Source organism: Microtus oregoni, unplaced genomic scaffold, assembly GCF_018167655.1.
Source record: "Microtus oregoni isolate MIOR12 unplaced genomic scaffold, Mior012 000006F_ref0000085, whole genome shotgun sequence".
In the NCBI taxonomy this organism is placed as follows: Eukaryota; Metazoa; Chordata; class Mammalia; order Rodentia; family Cricetidae; genus Microtus; species Microtus oregoni.
In genome coordinates, this window is record NW_024543065.1 from 5,780,003 (window position 1) to 5,800,281 (window position 20,279).

Here is a 20,279-nt window from a genome sequence, read left to right on the forward strand (position 1 = left end):
AACCTGGTACTTTTAGAGCACTTTCCTTATGCTACAACTGGAATTTCTGAAATCTTCTAATGTCCACTGGTGCAATCTTTTCCCACAGGAATTAGTTTACCCCAGCCTACCCTCTTTTGCACTGGTAAGTCTCACACCTGATTCCAGCCTTATGCTGCCGTCTGCAGACCACTCCACTTCAACCTAATACTCATCTAAAACAAGTGCCAAGTGCACACCTCAAATACATTTTCCCCCAAATTGGGAATAAGGGGGGGGAACAAAACGGTTCAGGTTAAGGGGCCTTCTGCCAAGTGTGACCTAATGAAACCGCCAATATGCAAGCCATCTTCAGCCAGTTGTCAGCACACTTGCAATGTCAAGCACTTGGAAGGAGGCGAGGGATGCATCAAGTCCAAGTTTGGGTGACCCCTCATCTGTTACTACAAAAATAATTTTGATTAAAGCAGAAAAATCAAAACAGCCACTATTTAGTCAAAAAGGTTTCCCAACCTCTTCTGAGAAGCACTTAGCTTCAAAACACTAGTGTACCTCTGTAGGGTGTAAGGACAGCATGAATTTTTAACAAGCCAGGGACTCAAATACAAAGCAAATGTCTCTCCAGTCTAATTGTTAGCTCTCAATCTCAGGAACGTCGCTTATTGTTCAGCCTCCATCAGCCAGCAGTACTAATAACTGGTGAGCTGTCATTACAGATATTGGTATCTTCAATGGGAGTTGGCCTAAAGATACACAAGGTCACAGGGAACCACTTTCCTTCCTACACGTTTCCTAAAACCTTAGCTTAAAATTGTGAAGTCTCATAGAAATAATGCAAAGAACTCTAGGACTGTGGCTGGTTAGAAACCGTTCTAAGCAGTTGCAATCCAACTTTGAGGACACTATCTTGAATATACCAGGGATGTATAAATATCCCTTCATTTCCTCCTCTAATCTGTTTTCCCATGCCATCACAATTTGACCCTTTCAAGCCATTTGGCACTAGATAAACCAGCTTCATCCTTAGAAGCCAGTAAATTCCACCCATGTCTGCTCTCACCAGAATTTAACTTAAAGCAAGTCAGGACCTTCATGAAGCCAGGTCCCTACTGTAGCCCTGGCTTCTCAGGGTGTGCTAAGCCTGTGCTCCCCCACTGATAAACTCCAATGCCCTGAACACTTTGTTCGTAAGAAATATCATGGCAAACCCAATTTTAGGTTTCTGTTTTGTTACCCTACATCTCAATCCTAGTCATTTAATCAAAGATCAAATAGTTTACTTTTTAAAGAATGCTTCTGATTTGCTAACAACCATCTGCACAAAGAGACCCCATTTTATAGCAGTAAACAAAAAACAAGGAGAAAAAAATGAGCCAAAATTTTTATTTATTCATTTCTTGCACTTGAAGTACTCTTCGATGACATCCTTGGCCTGAGATTCTTTGCCATAGTCCTTAAAAAAATTAGATGAAAATTATTTATGGGATATTAAGTTCTTTTGACTGCAACTATTTCAGTCTGAAGTACTTCCCAGCACTATAATACTGTAGCCATTTTCAGGGACCTTAAGGACTTCAGCTGTCCTTAAGGCTCGTAACATGGCATCACTATTGCCTGCCTTTTCTAAATATCTGCAGAAGCACATTGAGATAAGCAGATTAATTGGCTGGCTCAAATTATGGCTTCTCTTCAAGTACAGAATTTGTAATTCTGCTGAGTCTTTCTCCCAATAATGGGCTGGTAACATTTCAAAAAAAGATGAAAGCCAGACTTACCTTAACCACTACACAACTGCAACCAACTACTTTCCGTGGCTTTCCCTCTCGATCAATCTTACAGAGGCCTACCCATTCCCCAAGTTTCTTGTTGTCATCAACCTACACAAAAACAAAACCTATTATTAGCAGGGGTTAGGGCTACTGAAAATTAAAAATTAAACCCCAAAGGTGGCTGTGTCAGAAGTGACATGGTAATTTCCTCATAGCTGTTCGGTAGAGGGAGCCAGTTGTCATCATGTACAGCTCACCAAATATCAATAAACAACCTTTTGTTCCACAGTGAATTGAAAGCTATACAGCTCTAGGTGCACAAGTTACCACTCCAATCAACCCGTGCTCTCACCACGGCACCTCTCTGAAAAGGACTCACCTTAATCAGGTTGATTTGATGCTCAGCACAAAGGGCCTCCACCAACTTGACATACATAGGCTCATCACAGTTGGATGCAAGCACACAGAGATGGGCTTGGCGCCTAAAATGCAAAATTCAAAGGTGAAATCACACTTAAGGCCCAAGTTCAAGGCATCTTCACCGACTCTACTAAGACCTAAAAAGCAGCAGGCGCTAAAGCATACCTAATTGCTTACAGCAACTACTGAATTTCACCTGCGGCCTAGTTACCTGTACAGTCACTGGCCCGTTTCCCTCAGACACCAATCTCTCTCAGGGGAAGTACTGTCAACAGTGCTATATAAAATAATAAACAGAGCCTGGCGATGGTGGCGCACGCCTTTAATACCAGCCCTCAGGAGGCAGAGGCAGGCGGATCTCTGTGAGTTCGAGACCAGCCTGGTCTACAAGAGCTAGTTCCAGGACAGGCTCCAAAACCACAGAGAAACCCTGTCTCGAAAAACCAAAAAAAAAAAAAAAACCATGACCACTTTCATGCTTTGCTAAATAAAAAGTTGATGCAAGACAGTACCGTACAGCAGGGGCTATACAAAATTCGCAAGCAGTTATGAGACGTCCACCTGAATCCATGCTCCAGTTATCAACGAATAAACAGCTAAAATTTCCCCGGCTTTTTCTCAGGCCGAGATAAATATGCATGCTTAAGATTAATAACCACTACGGAAGTAGTCCCGCGTGTTCAAGCATCCTTGATGATTAACTTCTCAAATGCTGCGACAGCACTTGTCTATTTAACGTTAATTTGAAAAGCAGCTAATGAAGCTCTCCGTTCTGTCCTTCAGCAAAACCGATCAACCCCCCAAACTACAGGTTTGTCAGGCTGTTTTGTCTCACCCATGAAGGGGGTGAAGGGGTATCCGACAATCCAAGTCATCATTCAAACACTGTAGTTGTTTCGCCAACTCCTGCTCACCCCCAGTCCACACAGCAACCCACGCATCTTAAGTGGGCTAGAAAAGATCTGAGCTGGTACCTTTTCCTAGGTTTCCTGTCGAACGGATGCCACTCAGAACTTTTGTGCTAACATCATGAACTTCACAAGCTTTCTTCCCTTGGCTGCAGTCTTTGTTCCGGCTGCAACAACCCACAGTATTGAGACTGAGACACGTACTTGTCTAAGGCTTTGGCAGCTTCGCGGATGCCACGTGCGAGGCCATCGTGAATGAGGGCGGTCTTGAGCACCTCTTGAAGAGCAGTGTTGACGTCCATTACACCTCCAGCAGCAATGCTGAAAAGCAAAAGAAGACGTTAGAATCCTCACAGCAGGGTGCACGGAGATTAGCCAGACACTTGGGGAAAAAACTCCGACCCGCGCAGCCCGCAGGAGGCCCACGCCCAGCTCACCCTTCCTCGGCCATGGCGGTGGATTTTACGGGTGAGGCCGAATCTTGAACGCACTGAAAGACAAAACCAGCAGTAAAGCGCTTTTGTTAGACCCCGGGCACCTTCTCACGCATTCGAAACTAAAACGCACAAAGCAGACACTCTTCACCCTCCACGTTTAACTCGGACTCACCCCGTGGCTCCGCCTCCGCGCAACTCCGCGGCGGCAGGGGAAAAGGCCACTGGTGGCCGCATGACGGTATTTAAGCGCGGCTGGAGGCCTTTGCGCATGTGCATCTCCTCCCACTCGCGAGGTGGCTCCCGCGGTGCCGGGCCTTAGGAGTTTCGACTTCCGGCTTTAGGCGCGTCCGCAGTAAGGACCCGGTGGCGCCCGCGCAACAGGCACCACAGCAGACAGCCTTCTCTCAGGAGGCGTGGCCGGCGAAGGCCCTGCGAGCTCCTTCTACGGAATGCCAGACGGGCCAGAAGATACTGCCGGTTCCTTCTCTGTGTTGCGAAATTAGTTTTCCTGTTTTATCTTGTTTCCTGTTGGCAGCACGAGGATCCCTTTCTGTCCCTTTGTTTCTAAGCCGCTCCGAGTGGCTGTCCCTTTCTGTCCCTTTGTTTCTAAGCCGCTCCGAGTGGCTGTGAACGTGACATTCTGTGAGCTGCTTCACAAATCCCACTTCTTGCAACGTGTTTCATGAAGGATCCCTTCCAGCCGGGTCGCCGGTTCTGAGTGCAGCAGGTTCGAATCGATCATTTAGGAGTTGACCCTAGATTGTTCCGGGTCGCAGTTTCAGGGAAACTAGGATCCCTGAAGTACAAGTTAGACTCTGTGTGTCTGTCACGGCAGAAGCCCGTATTGTAGAAGGGAAAATCCCGGCATTTGAAAACTCCCACCTTCCACCCAGGACTTGGCCATCAGGAATGGAATTCCGGAACCGTAAAGCCGGTTCTCGCCCTCGTCGACAGATAACACTTTATTTTTGAAGGAATCGCCAATTTTACTACTTTTCAAAGTAAATAGAGCAGACAGCTTCTGTCCCTGACGATATCCCCAAGCCAGTCAGAGCTTCCAGCGGCCAACCACGTGGACACAGTGATCACTGTCAGCCCTCTTAGCCTTTCTAATAAACGTTTGAGTTTCACCTTTAAAGCCTTAAGCTTGCTTCCTTACCTCTAATTTAAAAAAAAAATATTTCAAAGCAGATGATTAGTTTCTTGGTGCATATTTTCTGTCAGTATTTATTGTGCTTTTTCTTTAAAATGATAGTCCGCCCGCCGATACATTTTTAAAATGACTGCATTTTTAAAGATAATGTAAGTATTTTAGCCAAAGCTTAAAATACCAAAACGCCGTGGTGTCTGGGGTGGGGATGGTGTGGAAACGTGGAGGACTTTCGGTTTATGGCTGCGTTTATTTGAAAGAGGCTTGAGCTGAAGCGTTGCGGGCAGGTAAGTGCAGGGAGAAAGGGCCAAGAGGAAAAAGGCTCGCGCGTGCCCTTTGAGTCTTTGGGAAGTGATTTTGAAACATTACAAAGTCGGGAAAGGACGTGGAAAGGAATCTTTAAGTGGTTTCCTTAATGATAAGGTTATTAAAAGTTAATGTGTCAAACCAGGCGTACGGTGCAAGCCTTTAATCTCAGCTCTTGAGGGCAGAGGCAGGTGAGTACCTGTGAGTTCCAGGCCAGCCAGGACTAAATAATGAGAAAAAGTGAATGTGTTCAGCATATTAGGTGTCTTTTCCCAGACAAAGTTTCACAGAAGAGACTGAATGGGTAAAGACAGAGAATGAGAATGGAGAAAATAGGCCATGGGGAGTGTGTTTATACTAAGAAAAAAAGAGTGGAGAGCTTTTAGCCCAATGCCTAAATTTTAGTGCTGTTCCCAGCACAGTGCAAACAGGTCAGACTTGATTTCCACCCAAACCTTTGATGTCCACCCCAATAAATGCCTTTCACTCAGCAGTAACCCTTTAACAATGGGAACTCCCCTTTAAATCCTAGTTATATGGTCTTTCTAACACCCCAAAGGAAGTAATTAATGGGCACCCTTGTGATGAACCTTTTTTGTTTTAAATATAGATTAAATATAGAATATCCTACTTCACACGCTTTAAAGTTAGAGTCTCCATTTTGGATCTCGGCAGGAACTTTATGCAGAGGCTCTTGCCCAGCACACTGTAGCATGTACATGAATGCATACATAGACTAGAGAGAGCGCAGAGAAGAACAGAGGGCCGTAGCCCTGTATGTGCAGAGAGCTGCACGTGAATTTCCAGCAATGACCTGACATCCCCAAGATGGTGACCAGGAACAAATTATGCGGGCCTAAGATCAGGAATATATATGTTCACATAGCCAGCCAAATCAACTTCAAAGCATAAAACAAAACCAGTTACCACTAATATTGAGAGGACCGACAGTGTAAATGAAGAGGAGGCTGGGTAAATAAAGCTTTTTTTTTTTTTTTTGCTTTTGCTTTGTTTTTGTTTTTCTGAGACAGGGTTTCTCTGTGTAACAGGCCTGCTTGTCCTGAACTTGCTTTGTAGACCAGGCTGGGTTTAAACTCAGAGATGCGCCTCTGTTTCTCCTCCTGAGTGCTGGGATTAAAGGTGTATGCACCACACCTTCTTGAATGCAGCTTTTCTAAGCATATTAAAGGAGCCTGCATATCAACAGTGCCATGAGAATAGACTCACTACTGATGAAGGAAAGTGATTGCAAAACAGTACAATACACCAAGTTCTGCCAAAGTATCAATAAACTTTTCTTTTCTTTCTTTCTTTTTTTTTTTTTTTTTTTTTTTTTTTTTTTGGCTTTTCCAGACATGGTTTTTCTGTGTAGCTTTGGAGCCTGTCCTGGAACTCACAGAGATGCTCCAGCCTCTGCCTCTCGAGCACTGCAATTAAAGGCATAGGTGGTGGTGCATGCCTTTAATCCTAGCACTTGGGAGGCAGAGACAGGCGGATATCTATGAGTTCGAGGCCAGCCTGGTCTACAAAAGCTAGTTTCAGGACAGGAACCAAAAGCTACGGAGAAACCCTGTTTCAAAAATCCTAAAATAAAATAAACGTTTTATTAAAGAAAAAAAAAAAACAGCATTTGGGGAAGCAGCAGAGGCAGGTGGATCTCTGTGAGTTCCAGGCCAGGCTGGTCTACAAATCGAGTTTCAGGACATCCAGGACTGTTACACAGAGAAACCCTGTATCAAAAAATAATTCTTAAAAGTAAGTGAGACTGGAGCTGTAACGTAACATAGTAGCAGAGTGTGTGCCTCGCCTGGTTCCGGCCCTAGCGCCAGACTCGCGCAGATTCATGCTGTAATAGGAACAAAAATGAATAACGAGACGAAATTCTGTCTCGCATTTCATGAATACCACCTTTATCCCTTGTCAGAGAGACCTGAGCTGTTTAGTTTTGAATGTCGCGGTACCACAACTTGCAATCACATGAGAAGAAAGCCTCAGTGGAGAAATCGCCGCTGTTCGGTTGACATCTGGGAGACTGTCTTGATTGTTAAATGTGGGCAGCCCCAGCCCACGGTGCATAGTACAGTTCTCTGGGCAGGGTTCCTGAACTGCACAGGATGGGAGAAAGTTAGGCAAGGCGAGTACCTTGCATGGCGCAGTTCATTTCTTCCTGCTCTCTCCTGTGAGCTATACTATTTTGCTGACTTCCTGCCTCAGCCCCCTTCAGCGATGCTCTGGACCCTGGAACTGTAAGCCAGATAAGACCCTCTCTCCCCTGAGTCGCTTTTGGTCGAGGCACATATCACAGCAATAGAAATGAAACTGGAATGAGGCTCTACGTCATGGCGTCAGTATTAGTTCACTTACTTTAGTAAGTGAGGTGAGAGCAGCGTGGCACAAACAGCAAAGATTGCTACAGGAGAGTCGTGAGTGTTAGCCACACAAAATCTGAGTCCCGTCTGTGCTACCTAATGAGACCCTGTCTCAAAAAACGAAAAATAATGAGATGATGATTTTTTGTTTGTTTTGTTTTTTTGATGAAACCAAGGCAGAGAAAGTTTCTCTGTTGTCCAGGTCAGGGGCAGACAGACAGGAAGCGGGCCTTTCACGACAGAGGACTTCAGGGTGATTGCTCTGAAGGCCTTAGCCTTTTGAATGTGAGGGGGATTCAAGGAGAGCTCTCCCAATCACAGTTTGACAGCAATACAACTGTTCCTGCTCACTGCGCTAAAGATTTACATAGATGGAAAAAATACTGCAATTAGACAGGAAAAGAGCACCAGAAATCTTGATTTCAGAATCATCTAAATATAGATGTGGTTTGCTAGAACAGGCTTAACAGGAAAAAAAAAAAAAGCAAACCCATATAATTAATGTTTGAAACACACAAATGCGTAACCTCATACCCTAGCTCGCTGCTAAAGCCTCGGAGTCAGCTGTATGTCCCCTTCCTAACTCCTGGACGTGGTTCTTCTGCTTCCTTAGCCATCTTAGCATAGACCCAATCCTCCTCACGTGACATTCATCCTGTGTGGGTATGTCTAGCTTTGTGTCCAAAAGTTTTCTCTTTGCAAGAACACCAGTCAGAGTAGGGGGTCCACCTTGCTCCAGGTGAGCTCATCTTAACTAATTATAAAAACCCTATTCCAAATAAAAATTTAGCTGAGATGTAGAGGGTTGGGACATCCCATGTGAATTTGAGGGAACACAGTTCAGTGTTTACCCATTCAAAGAAGGAAGGCTTATAAAACAGATTAAGCAGAAGGAAGGATCTTTGGTTTGGACTGACGAAAACAAACGTTAGATAACAAACAGGACTTGGAAGATTGGACCTATGAGTAAAAGTGTTTGTTGTGCAAGTATGAGGAACTGAGTTCGAATCCTCGGGACTCTTGTAAAGGCAAGACACATAGCACAGATGTATGTAATCCCAACCACTTATGGGGAGGTAGGGAATGAGTGATAGAACTGGAAAACCCCCAAAAGCTCAAGGACCACCTGGCCCGGCATATGCGGTGGAAGAACAGGAAAATGACCCTGTCTCAAGAAAGATGGAAGACGAGGACCAACAGCTGAGGTTGTCCCGTGACTTGCACATCCACACCATAGCGCATGCATGGATGAATGTGCACACACAGAGATAACTTAATAACTTTTGAAGTAAAATACAAGTTAAAGAAATAGAAGCAAGGCAGGGTGGTGTGCACCTTTAATCCCAATACTTGAGAAGCAGCGAGAAGTGGATCTGAATTTCAGAACAGCCAGTGCCACATAGAGAGAGTCTCTCTAAAAAACAAACAAAAAAAAACACTCTGTAAAGATTATAAAATACTTTAGCCAGGTAGCGATGGTGCACGCCTTTAATCCCAGCACTCGGGAGGCAGAGGCGGGCGGATCTCCGTGAGTTTGAAGCCAACTTGGTCTACAAGGCAACAAAGCTACAGAGAAACCTTGACTCAAAAAATAAAAGAAAGGAAGGAAGGAAGGAAGGGAAAGAAAGAAAGAAAGAAAGGAAAGAAAGAAAGAAAGAAAGAAAAAGAAAAAAGGGAAAAAAACAGAGCTAAGGTACCCAAGCTGTGTTTTATCTTGGGGCTGACTCAGATGAGTTAAAATTCTAGTTCACTTTGTAGCTAGCCTCTGACAGGTTATTCATATTCCAGCAAAAATGCCGCTAATGCTATAATATTGTAAGAGTTAGTTAAATGTGATGGTGGCTTTGTGCGCTTAATTGCCTTGTACAGAACTTTCTATGAAAATGCACGAAGAGGAAGTAGTGCGGGTGATAGAATGCCTGCATTGATAGCATGCATGAGGTCCTTCCTGCTTTCTATTGCGTGGCACCAGATAAAACTGGGAGTCGTGGCCCACTCTAGCAACCTCAGTGTTCAGAATGGAGAGGCAGGGACTTCAGAAGTTCAAGGTCATCCTCAGCTACAGAGCAGTTTGAGGCCAACTTGAACTACGAGAGACAGTATGTCAAAAACAACAAAAGGATATTAGTGGTCTAAACTGTCTGACAATTTTACTTATTACTGAAGCAATGGAAAGTAGGCAGTGCCACCGCCAGCTTTAGTCTGGGACTGGCGTGTTGATAGACACCTGCACCTCAGGACCTGGGAAGTAGAGGCAAGACTACCAGTGATGCATGGCCAACTCTTGGCTACGTAGCAAGTTTGAAACCAACCCAGGCTACATAAGACCCTGCCTCGAAATCCTGGTCCTTAGTTATCTCAATAGAGTGAAGTAAGGCATTGAATGACACGGTCTTAGGGATGCTTTTGGTTTGGTCAGTTTTAACTTAGTAAGTGCTGCATACCTATGCTCTTTGCTGTCAGGGTTCTGATTTCTCTTAGCTGTTGCTGGTGCTAGCCTTGGTCTTGTGTGCCCAGATTGCAGATCTCTGTGTTTGTAAATGTCAGGCTTCATCTTTTCAATGCTAGGCAAGGAAGTCCTGGTCATTGTAGTAAATGTGAAACATGCTGGGTGTGGTGGCATTCGTAGTTAATTCCACTACTGAGGAGGCAGAGGCAGGAAGATCTCTATGAATTCTGGGACAACCTGGTCTGCATAGTGAGTTCTGGGACAGCCAAAACTATAGAGAGAGACCCTGTCTCAAAAAGAAGAAAAGAGAAAGAAGGAAGGAACTGTGAAAATACTATATTGATTATAACTCTTTTCACATATGAGGTTATTCTATGACTAACAGGAGAAAAAATAAGTAAAAAATAGTTAAATAGACATATAGATAAATAACATATTAGAAAGCTACTGGGTGGCCCAGAAAAGGTTTGCTGACCAGTCAGGTCTGAGGGATGGTAGCATTGGATCATCTTGGGAATCTTGTGAAGTCTTCAAAAGTTTCAAAAGAATTATCTAGATGGGAACTTATCACCCTATCCCTCACAGATGTTTAGATTATTAAGACACAGTAAATTGTTCTTAATAGAATGTTCTGTGGACCTCCCTGCCCTGCAGATGACAAATACAACCCTGAGCATTGTCCAAGCGAAACAAGACAATTGCCTGATTATACTGAGGAGCATGACCATAAGCTGATAGAATTTGGGGAAAGAATGAGGATGCAAGCAAAATAAATACATAAATAGATGAATAAATAAATAAATAAATAAATAAATAAAGCAAAGCTAGGAGGCGGTGGTGCATACCTTTAGTCCCAGCCCTTGGGAGGCAAAGGCAGGTGGATCTCTGTGAGTTCAAGGCCAACCTGGTTTACAGAGTGAGTTCCAGGACTGGCTCCACAGCTACTGAGAAACCCTGTCAAATAAATAAATAAATAAATAAATAAAAGATAAATAAATGAAAATATGAATGAGAATGCAAACTGGGAGGGAGGATTGGTTCTTGCTACTTTAATCTTTATGCATAAAGGTGTAAGTTTATTGTACATATAGTTGAGGGTCCAGGATCCAAAAGAATGAGGTAACAGTATTTAGCAAATATTGTATAAAAGCATACCAACTTTGATGAGAACGTAAATTTACAGATTAAAGAAGTATAAATTTCTTCAGAATGATAAATGTGCACACCCATTTCTTATGGCACATAAAAACACACACCTTGTACTTATGCCCCCTGGGCACATAAGTAAGCTATTACAACCCCAAAATAAAGAGAACATGTTAAGAGCAGCTAAACCACGGTGGGAGGGGTGCATTGCATACAAGAGATCAACAATACAAATACAAAATTCCATTAATTTCTTTAAAGAAATGAAAGGGGCCAAATGACAATAGATCCACATTTTGCAAGGACCAAGAGACAGTTTTCTATGTAAATTTCTGTACTCAATAAAGTCCATACAAAAATAAAGTCACACAGAGAGAAACAAAACAAATAAGAATTCACCGCCAGATGACTAACACTTGAAATGCTACAGGGAAAATTGATATTGAAGAGAATTGACATGGGATGGAAAATTCAGATGTTCCAGAGCAACCAGCACCGGAAATGGTAAATACAAGAGTACACGTAAAAACTTCTTTTTTGGGGGGCGGGGCTTGAGAACTGGCTGACTAATTAAAAGCACTGGCTGCTCTTCTGGAGGACCTGGGTTCAATTCCCAGCATCCACATGGCAGCTCACAACAGTTTGTAACTCCAGTTGCAGGGGATTCAACACCCTCACACAGATAGACGTGCAGGTAAAACACCAATGCACATAGAAAAATTAATAATTTTGTTTGAAAAAGAAAATGTGGCCTTTTGAGACAGATACTATAATACGGCATAATGAACTCTCTGTCTAGGTAGGTATAATACATAGGCCAACTCAAATCGGAAGGTTAGAGGAAGAGGAGGTGTGTCGTGGGTAAATGACTCATAATTTTGAAAGGTTTATAATGAAGGCAATGTGTAAAATCACAGGGTTGTTCAGGAAGTGATGCAATGTTACCACTAAGTAGACCACAAAAGTTAAAACTGGGCATTGTGATGCCCAGGCAATCCCTGCCTCTACCAAAAAAAGCTAATGGGCTAGAAAGATCTCTTAGTAAAATGCCCGTCACACAAGAGCTAGGACCTGAGTTCAGTCGCACATGGAAGAAGCCACCTGTGACGGAGCAGACTCGTGATTCCAGTGCTGGGAGGCAGAGACAACACACAAGAAAGATTAGAACAATGTATTACGTTCTGTCACGTCAGTACTAGCTTTAAATATCGCATTAAAAGTCAAGAAAATCAGGATGATTTTTTCTTTTTTTCTTTTCTTTTTTTAAAAGATTTATTTATTTATTATGTATACAGTATTCTCAGTATTCTGTCCGCATGTGTGCCTGCAGGCCAGAAGAGGGCACCAGATCTTACTACAGATGGTTGTGAGCCACCATGTGGTTACTGGGAATTGAACTCAGGACCTTTAGGAAGAACAAGCAGTGCTCTTAACCACTGAGCCATCTCTCCAGCCCAGGATGATTTTTTCTAAGTCAATACTATTCTGTCTTTAAGATGATTCATTTTCTTTAAGATGTTTCATTGCATTTATTTTTTGTGTGTTTATATATGTGGGCACAGACTCTCTGGTTTTTGACTAGAGGTCAGAGGATAGCGTGAGGGAGTCAGTTTTCTCCTCCTACTGTGTGGTTCCTGGGGACGGGGCTCCCGTGGATCAGGAGTACCTTTGTCCATTGTGCCATCTCACCAGCCCCGGTACACATTAAAGGCGACAGGCTATAGAAGGCCTGCCATATAATCAACAATTTCAAGAAACTGCCACGGCAGCTGTTATTAGATAAATGTAACTCAGGAATATTACTGATGATATGGGGCACAGGCAAAAGTAACTGTGTGGAAAAGTCAGAAGAGTCATGTGTGTGTGTGTGTGTGTGTGTGTGTGTGTGTACACCAGAGCTTGAAAATTTGATAGAATTAAATAGTATAATAAACAAATATACAGAGGAGAATGCATCCTGACCAAACGGGATTTATCCCAAACATGCAGCATCATATTAACATTAGAAAATTGACACTGTCATTTACCATAAAAATGCAGAAATGCCGTCTAATAAAATTCAATACCAATTCTCCTTAAGGTTTCCAACACACTGAGAATAGAAGGGAGTGTGTTGGCACACGGATTCTGGCTCAGTGAGGCTGAGGGTAGACCTCTGCTCTAGAGGGAATGAAGCTGGTTTGTTTTGTTTTCTGTTTTGTTTTTATTAAAATGTTTGCAGCAGTTGGTTATAGCCACCATGGAAAACTAACACAATAAGATGGAGATGGACCGCGACTCACGAAGACTCAGCTTATAATTATTTTAGCTTTAAGATGGTATGAAGGGCAGACAAGATGGTTTCAGAGGAAAAGGCACTTGCAAGCCAAGGCTGATGACATACATCATAGAGGGAGGGACCCACATAGTGGAAGGAGAATCACCGGTTCCTGAAAGTCCCCCTCTGACCCCTCAACCTGTGCACACCCCGGTATATGCATGCGTGGCCTCGCAATAAATGTTTTCTCTCTCAAAGATGTCATGAGAGCAGTATTCACTCACTAGAAATTGAACTTAGAGTTTGAATCTTTTCTGGGCTAGCAATGTGCTCTCTCGGGGTTCTAGGTAACAGCACAGAGCTGCAGTTCCGGGTAACAACCACAGGGGAAACAGTGGCCACTACAGTGTGCAGTGTTGGTGAGCTGTGCTGTTTAGCACGCTTCTTGTTGGTGTTCCGGGCCTAGGCTGGATTGTTCCAGATTCTGGATTTCTTATTCAAGAAAGGATCAAAAGCCCACACAGACTGCAAAGCAGTGAGGACATTTAATTTAATCAAAGTGATAGGAGAATAGAAGCAGGCAGATGAGTGAAGACACCCAAGGACCGCGATTATCAACTGGGGCTTCTTCTTATGGAATTAAAGATGAAGATTTTCGCTAGTACATATCCCAGTGAAGGTGGAGTCACTGTCTTGGCTGATAGATTTAGCCATAAAATAAATTTTATGCTTCATATATCCCTCCCCATAATGCATCTAATTTTATTAATTTATTTTTATTTTGTAGGTATAAGTGTTTGCCAGTAGATATGTCTGTATACCACATGCTTGCAGTGCCTGCAGAGACTCTAAGAGGGGGTCAGAGCCCCTGGGACTGGACTTATAGCTGACTGTGAGACACTGGGTAGGTGCTGGGAGTGGAGCCCTGGTCCTCTAGAACAGTCAGAGCTCTTAACCGCCATCTCTCCAGCCCAGTGCATGTATTTTAGTCAGGTACACCCAACCGTGCAAAGTGGTATGTAGGCAATTTCCCCCTAAAGGTTCTCTGGAGAACACATTTGCCTTATGTATGCATGCCCAACTAGTTCATCTGTGATCAGCCTTCTATATAAGTTGAATACAGTAGAATAAACACTGTCTAAATTTGATGGATGGGAAGACAGAAGAGACCTATCCCACTGCTGAGAGAGGAGTATGTGTGCAGCTTAATGGACGGGGAGGTCCCAGGTTCCCAAATTAATGCCAAGTACATTATCCAAAGAGAGGTGTCTGCAAAACCCAAGCCAACTCAGATCGCTAAGCTTTGTATGCTTTTATTTAATTCTTAAATCAAACAGCAAGAACTTAAAATCATCTGGTCCAGATCCCAAGAAACAGTAATAGGTAGATACAAAACAAAAATCCAACTTTGACAATTTTTATTACATGTATTTTTTCACTTGAGGGGGCTGCAAGTGCCATAGGACTCATGTGAGGTCAGAGGACAGTGTGGGGCATTTGGTCCTCTCCTGCCATGTGGTTCCCAGGGATGGAACTTGGTACATAGTGCTAGACAGCAAGTACCCTTACTGTCTCCGCCATCTTGCAGGCCCAAGGATATAATTTTTAAAAACACACACACACACAAACACACACACACCACACTATATAAGAATGGCTGCTGATGTAAGAGAGGAATAGAAATGAAGAGACAGAAACAAAATGAGTGTCAACAAAAATGAGACAATTAGTTAAAAGGTTGCCAAGATAAAGTTAAGAACAGTTCTAAGACAAAGTCCAAAAGAGTGTGCAGGAGGGAGGGGGAGAGAGAGAGAGAGAGAGAGAGAGAGAGAGAGAGAGAGAGAAGAGAAGAGAAGAGAGACCTTGTGGTGGTGGCTCACACCTTTAATCCTAGCACTTGGGCAGCAAGAGGGGTGGTGGATCTCTGTGAGTTCAAGGTCAGCCTGGTCTAAGATTTAGTTCCAGAACAGTTGACGCTGTCTCAAAAAAAAAAAAAAAAAATCAACAGGGGGAAAGGGAGAGAGAAAAGAAAAGTAAAGACAGGACCAGTTTGGGTGACCCATCATCTGCAGTTAATACCAGTCCAAAAACTGAGTTTAAAAAAAGAAAGAAGAAATATTGTAAAAGAAATAATTGAAAACAAAATCTACTGTGGGCAGAGGTTAGGTCGGAATGAGAGCTCAGTTAAATGGCATTGGTAGGCCCTACAACAGATGGGCACAGGAGATCGCTTCCTATGTGTAACCCCAACAGCACAAACATTAAGGGCAACATTGAATAAATGGGACCTACTAAAACTGAGAAGCTTCTGTAAAGCAAAGGACACTGTCACCAAGACAAAAAGGCAACCTACTGACTGGGAGAAGATCTTCACCAACCCCGCAACAGACAAAGGTCTGATCTCCAAAATATATAGAGAACTCAAGAAACTAGACTTTAAAATGCTAATTAACCCAATTGAAAAATGGGGCACTGAACTGAACAGAGAATTCTCAGCAGAGGAAGTTCAAATGGCCAAAAGACACTTAAGGCCATGCTCAACCTTCTTAGCGATCAGGGAAATGCAAATCAAAACAACTTTGAGATATCATCTTACACCTGTCAGAATGGCTAAAATAAAAAACTCCAATGATAGCCTTTGCTGGAGAGGCTGTGGAGGAAGGGGTACCCTCATCCATTGCTGGTGGGAATGCAATCTTGTGCAACCACTTTGGAAATCAGTGTGGCGGTTTCTCAGGAAATTCGGGATCAACCTACCCCTGGACCCAGCAATACCACTCCTGGGAATATACCCAAGAGATGCCCTATCATATGACAAGAGCATTTGTTCAACCATGTTCATAGCAGTATTATTTGTAATAGCCAGAACCTGGAAACAACCTAGATGCCCCTCAATGGAAGAATGGATGAAGAAAGTGTGGAATATCTACACATTAGAGTTCTACGCTGCGGTAAAAAACAATGACTTCTCGAATTTTGCATGCAAATGGATGGAAATAGAAAACACTATTCTGAGTGAGGTAACCCAGACCCAAAAAGATGAATATGGGATATACTCACTCATAATTGGTTTCTAGCCATAAATAAGGGTCACGGAGTCTACAATCGGTGATCCTCAAGAAGCTAAATAAGAAGGTGAACCCAAGGAAAAACATATAGTTATCCTCTTGGCTATGGGAAGTAGACAAAATTGCCGGGGAGAAAATTGGGATCTTGGGGGTGGGGTGGGATGGGGGTAAGGGGAGATGGGGAGAGAAAAGGGAGAAGGGGAGGATGGGGAGAACTTGGGGAAAAAGGAAGATTGGGATAAAGGAAGGTAGGATAGAGGAGCACAGAAGCATAATTCTTAGTTAAGGGAGCCACCTTAGGGTTGGCAAGAGACTTGAACCTAGAGTGGCTCCCAGGAGCCCAAGCCGAGGTCCCCAGTTAGTTCCTTGGGCAGCTGAGGATAGGGAACCGGAAATGACCCTAGCCTAGAGCAATACTGACGAATATCTTGCATATCATCATAGAACCTTCATCTGGTGATGGATGGAGATAGAGACAGAGACCCACACTGGAGCACTGAACTGAGCTCCCAAGGTCCCAATGAGGAGCAGAAGGAGGGAGAACATGAGCAAAGAAGTCAGGACCACGAGGGGTGCACCCACCCACTGAGAGAGTGGGGCCGATCTATTGGGAGCTCACCAAGGCCAGCTGGACTGTGACTGAAAAAGCATGGGTTAAAACTGGACTCTCTGAACATGGCGAACAATGAGGGCTGATGAGACACCAAGGACAATGGCACGGGGTTTTGATCCTACGCAATGTGCTGGCTTTGTGGGAGCCTAGCCAGTTTGGATGTTCACCTTCCTAGATATGGACAGAGGGGGGAGAACCTAGGACTTACCACAGGGCAGGGAACCCTGACTGCTCTTTGGGCTGGAGAGGGAGGGGGAGAGGAATGGGAGGAGGGGGAGAAGGGTGGGAGGAGGGGGAGGGAAATGGGAGGCTGGGAGGAGGTGGAAACTTGTTTTATTTTCTTCCTTTTCTCAATAAAAAAATAAATAAATAAAAATAAATAAATAAATAAAATGGCATTGGTAGGACTGGAGAGATGGCTCAGCAGTTAAGAGCATTTATTGTCCTTCCCAAGGACCCAGGTTCAATTCCTAGCACCCATGTGAGGACCATCTTTAACTCCATCGCCAGCGGGAGGCAATAGCCTCCTTTGGAATATACACACAGACCCACACAATAACCCTTTCTCCAGGAACCATGCAAGGCTCGCGTTGCCTAAGTACAGTTCTGTCCCAATGACTCTATTGTTAGAACTCGTAGAGCTGTAGTAAAATATGAATCATGCCTATCCTATCTGCTAGTAGGTCGGCATGCTGTACAAGAGGTACATACATATTAACATCACATCGCCTGCAGGAGTGTGATTCTTCCCCTTGGCCAAATTCCAAACTTAAGCCCTTCCCCAAAAATAAAAAAGGAAAAGACGAAGTGAAAGCTAGATTTGTGCTGGGACACTTTGAGTGGAGAAGGGGTACACATCCTTGCATCTCTTATCACTAAGGCGCACAACCAGGCTGCTAGCTCATACAAGCCTTATGATCCCAGTTGTGGAGATAAAACTAAACAAAAAAACAAAAAATAAAATAAATAAATAAAAACCAGACCTAGTCATTGAAAGACACAGAAAGTGAGCAAACATGTACTAACGCCGATGCCTGCATCCACAGAACGTCCCCACAGCCAGGCTTCCTGGCGCTTCTCATCTTTCTTGCAAGCTTTTTTCTGCAGGTGTCACACAAAGTTTCCTTCACTTCCGTTTCTGTGGTGTCTGTCCTTCAGCGATCACACACACCGTCACTCCCACCCTTTAGGTAGGAGCCTAGTTTTCTTTAAATAACCCAAGATCTGTCTTTCTCCACTTTATTCGGAACCCAAAGGTTGGGCCTGCGACCCGCATGGGCGGGGACCCCAGCTCCGCCCCCACCCGCCCTCGCGCTCCTTAGTGCCCTGCTCCAGGGATCTGGAAGGGTTCCTACAGCCGGCGCGGATCTCCGCCACTGGATCGGGAATGCGGAGTCCAGGCCCGGTAGAGCGACCGCTGCCTGCGCATCCAGTCCGCGGCGGTTGAAGCCGGTTTCGCCGGAGAACCGAAGGAGCCGCTCATGGACACAGCGGGGTCCCCTGCTCCCGCGGGGACTGGAGGTGACCGTGATCCGCGCGACTAAGTCGCGTGCTGCCACTGGCTTCGGGCTTTTCTCTTTAAGTAGGATCCAGTATGCTTAGCTTTGCTTTTATTTCCCCCTATTCGGAGACCTTCAACCAGGGTGGCGCCTGACCTGTCTACGGAGTCCAGGCCAGCATTTCTTTTCTCCGATTTGGGAACTGCATATACATACATACATGCCATGCTTTTTAAGTAGGGTGTGTCAGAATGCCTTCAAATCAACACCATATCATGTGGCCTAAACTTTTCTTTGGTCTCGGGCTGTTCCCTTGCCTTCTCTCCTTACGTTTAACGTTCTCTCGTTTCCCTTCTTCAACTCGGGCATTTATAAATAATTCTAGAGACTTTCTCATCTTGCACGGGAGTTTTCCTCCGGGCCTACAGTGGCTGCTTCTGGAAAAACAGCAGATCAAATGCATTTTCTTCTTTTTGGTTACCCCTCAGAATCATTCAATTTAAAAACGGCTAAGGAATCTGCTTGGACATTTGAAACTGAGTGATTGATTGGTTCTTTGTCAGTTTAAATATGGGAGCAAATGCTTAAGGAGTTGATTCAAAAAAACTAGTAATTAGTGTTGGAAATGACTTGATTATGACCTTCTTCACAAACTCGTGAGTCTTGCCTTTCTAGAATGTTAAAGTTCACCAATGATAATGACTGCCGTTTAAACATTTAAATCCTGACTGAGTCTATGTAGCCCGCGAAACCAATACCTTGAGAAAATGAGGCGTCTTTCTTTAGAGCCCTATGCCTCTATTGACAAAGTACCCTGGTGATTATCACTGTAGGGAATTTCTGGAGTAGACTTACAGTCTGTCTCACTGGAAGTCAAGGTAGATCAGATGGCTTATTTTCTGCACTTGAAATTCTAACAGAAGACTCTATGCATGAAAACAGTGTTCCAAATTTGTAGTGATGTTCCGAGATTGTTTTGTTGGGTCATAGCGGCTATATTTAGAATAGGCTTTTAGCTCAGCAAGTGTGTTCAGAGTCTACTAACGCCACAGTAAAATGTCACTTGTGTGTTTTACCCAGAATCCCAACTACACCCCTATAATAGCAGTCTGCTTGCCTTCAAGGGGACGGCTTTGGAGGAAGTACACGAGAGACATCCGGGAGACTTTCAAGAGAACAGATGTACGTATTGGTGTCAGCAGCTTCCATGAACTTGGGTTGCATGATGGCCTATTCCATCCTTGGACCGTTTTTCCCCAAGGAGGTAAGACATTTTTGTATCTGTATAAACTAAATGTTAGAAAGCTCTTTAGTTATCTCATTTTAAGGATATGAATGCAAGATTATGGGGAGGGGGGTGTGGCTCAGTAGTCAAGAGTGTCCTGCTCTTCTAGATGACCTGAGCTCACCCAGCAGCCGCATCAAGAAGCTCATAACCATCTTTAACTCTAGGTCCAGAGGAATCTGGTGTTCACATGTAAATATCTCTATCTAGACACTTATGCACACACACATAATTAAAATTCTTCAAAATAAAATATAAAAAATGTGCCTACAGTATAGGTACTATGTGTGTGTGTTATATGATGATATGAATGCTGTATGTATGTGTGTGTTGGGGATGGATATTAGCCCATTTATGCACAGAGGTTAGAGGTCAATGTCAGGCATTTTCATTAAGACGGGGTCTCTTACTGAACTTGGAGCTCACCAGTTCAGCTTGACCGGCCAGCAAGCAAGCCTCTGCCTCCACCCCACATAGCTCCTTTTAGAGATGTGTGCCGCCATTTCCCCGACCCCTTCCAGGCTCCTATTGGATGTGTGCCAACAAGCTCAGCATTTTATGTGGATCTTCCGAGTTACACAATAAGCACATTACCTAGCGTCATCTCCCTTGCTCTCTTCCCCT

At 43.9% G+C, this 20,279-nt stretch overlaps 2 protein-coding genes and 3 non-coding genes across 7 annotated transcripts in view; 1 reads left to right on the forward strand and 4 right to left on the reverse strand.

The window, feature by feature from the left end:
* Window positions 1–1,348: 1,348 nt before the first annotated feature.
* Window positions 1,349–3,791, reverse strand: Rps12 (ribosomal protein S12). The gene is made up of 6 exons (XM_041653959.1): window positions 3,686–3,791; window positions 3,514–3,566; window positions 3,281–3,397; window positions 2,128–2,230; window positions 1,755–1,856; window positions 1,349–1,432 (listed from the first exon to the last, which is right to left on the reverse strand). The coding sequence occupies exons 2-6, from the start codon at window positions 3,525–3,527 to the stop codon at window positions 1,370–1,372; spliced, it is 399 nt and encodes a 132-aa protein (XP_041509893.1). The 5' UTR covers window positions 3,528–3,566; window positions 3,686–3,791; the 3' UTR covers window positions 1,349–1,369.
* On the reverse strand, window positions 1,522–1,652 carry LOC121450255. The gene has a single exon (XR_005974580.1). It is a non-coding gene; the product is annotated as a small nucleolar RNA SNORA33 (small nucleolar RNA).
* On the reverse strand, window positions 1,929–2,001 carry LOC121450260. The gene has a single exon (XR_005974584.1). It is a non-coding gene; the product is annotated as a small nucleolar RNA SNORD100 (small nucleolar RNA).
* Window positions 2,980–3,052, reverse strand: LOC121450251. The gene has a single exon (XR_005974577.1). It is a non-coding gene; the product is annotated as a small nucleolar RNA SNORD101 (small nucleolar RNA).
* Window positions 3,792–18,033: 14,242 nt separating the features above from the next.
* The window catches only part of Slc18b1 (solute carrier family 18 member B1), a 29,486-nt gene continuing 27,240 nt past the window's right edge, over window positions 18,034–20,279 (forward strand). The window contains exons 1-2 of one of the 3 annotated variants that reach the window (XM_041653962.1): window positions 18,034–18,061; window positions 19,495–19,634. In XM_041653962.1, coding sequence (XP_041509896.1) covers window positions 19,551–19,634 — 84 coding nt within the window. In that variant the 5' untranslated portion in view covers window positions 18,034–18,061; window positions 19,495–19,550. Of the gene's footprint in view, window positions 18,062–18,161; window positions 18,393–19,494; window positions 19,635–20,279 lie in introns of those variants that run through there. The other 2 variants (XM_041653961.1, XM_041653963.1) reach the window with 2 other exon arrangements.

Excerpts from the sequence above, each read along its gene's own strand:
- Rps12 (XM_041653959.1), bottom strand. Across the intron at positions 2,231-3,280 it reads GCTGCCAAAGCCTTAGACAA|GCGCCAAGCCCATCTCTGTG; the intron begins GTACGTGTCTCA and ends TTTGCATTTTAG. Across the intron at positions 1,433-1,754 it reads GCAGTTGTGTAGTGGTTAAG|GACTATGGCAAAGAATCTCA; the intron begins GTAAGTCTGGCT and ends AATTTTTTTAAG.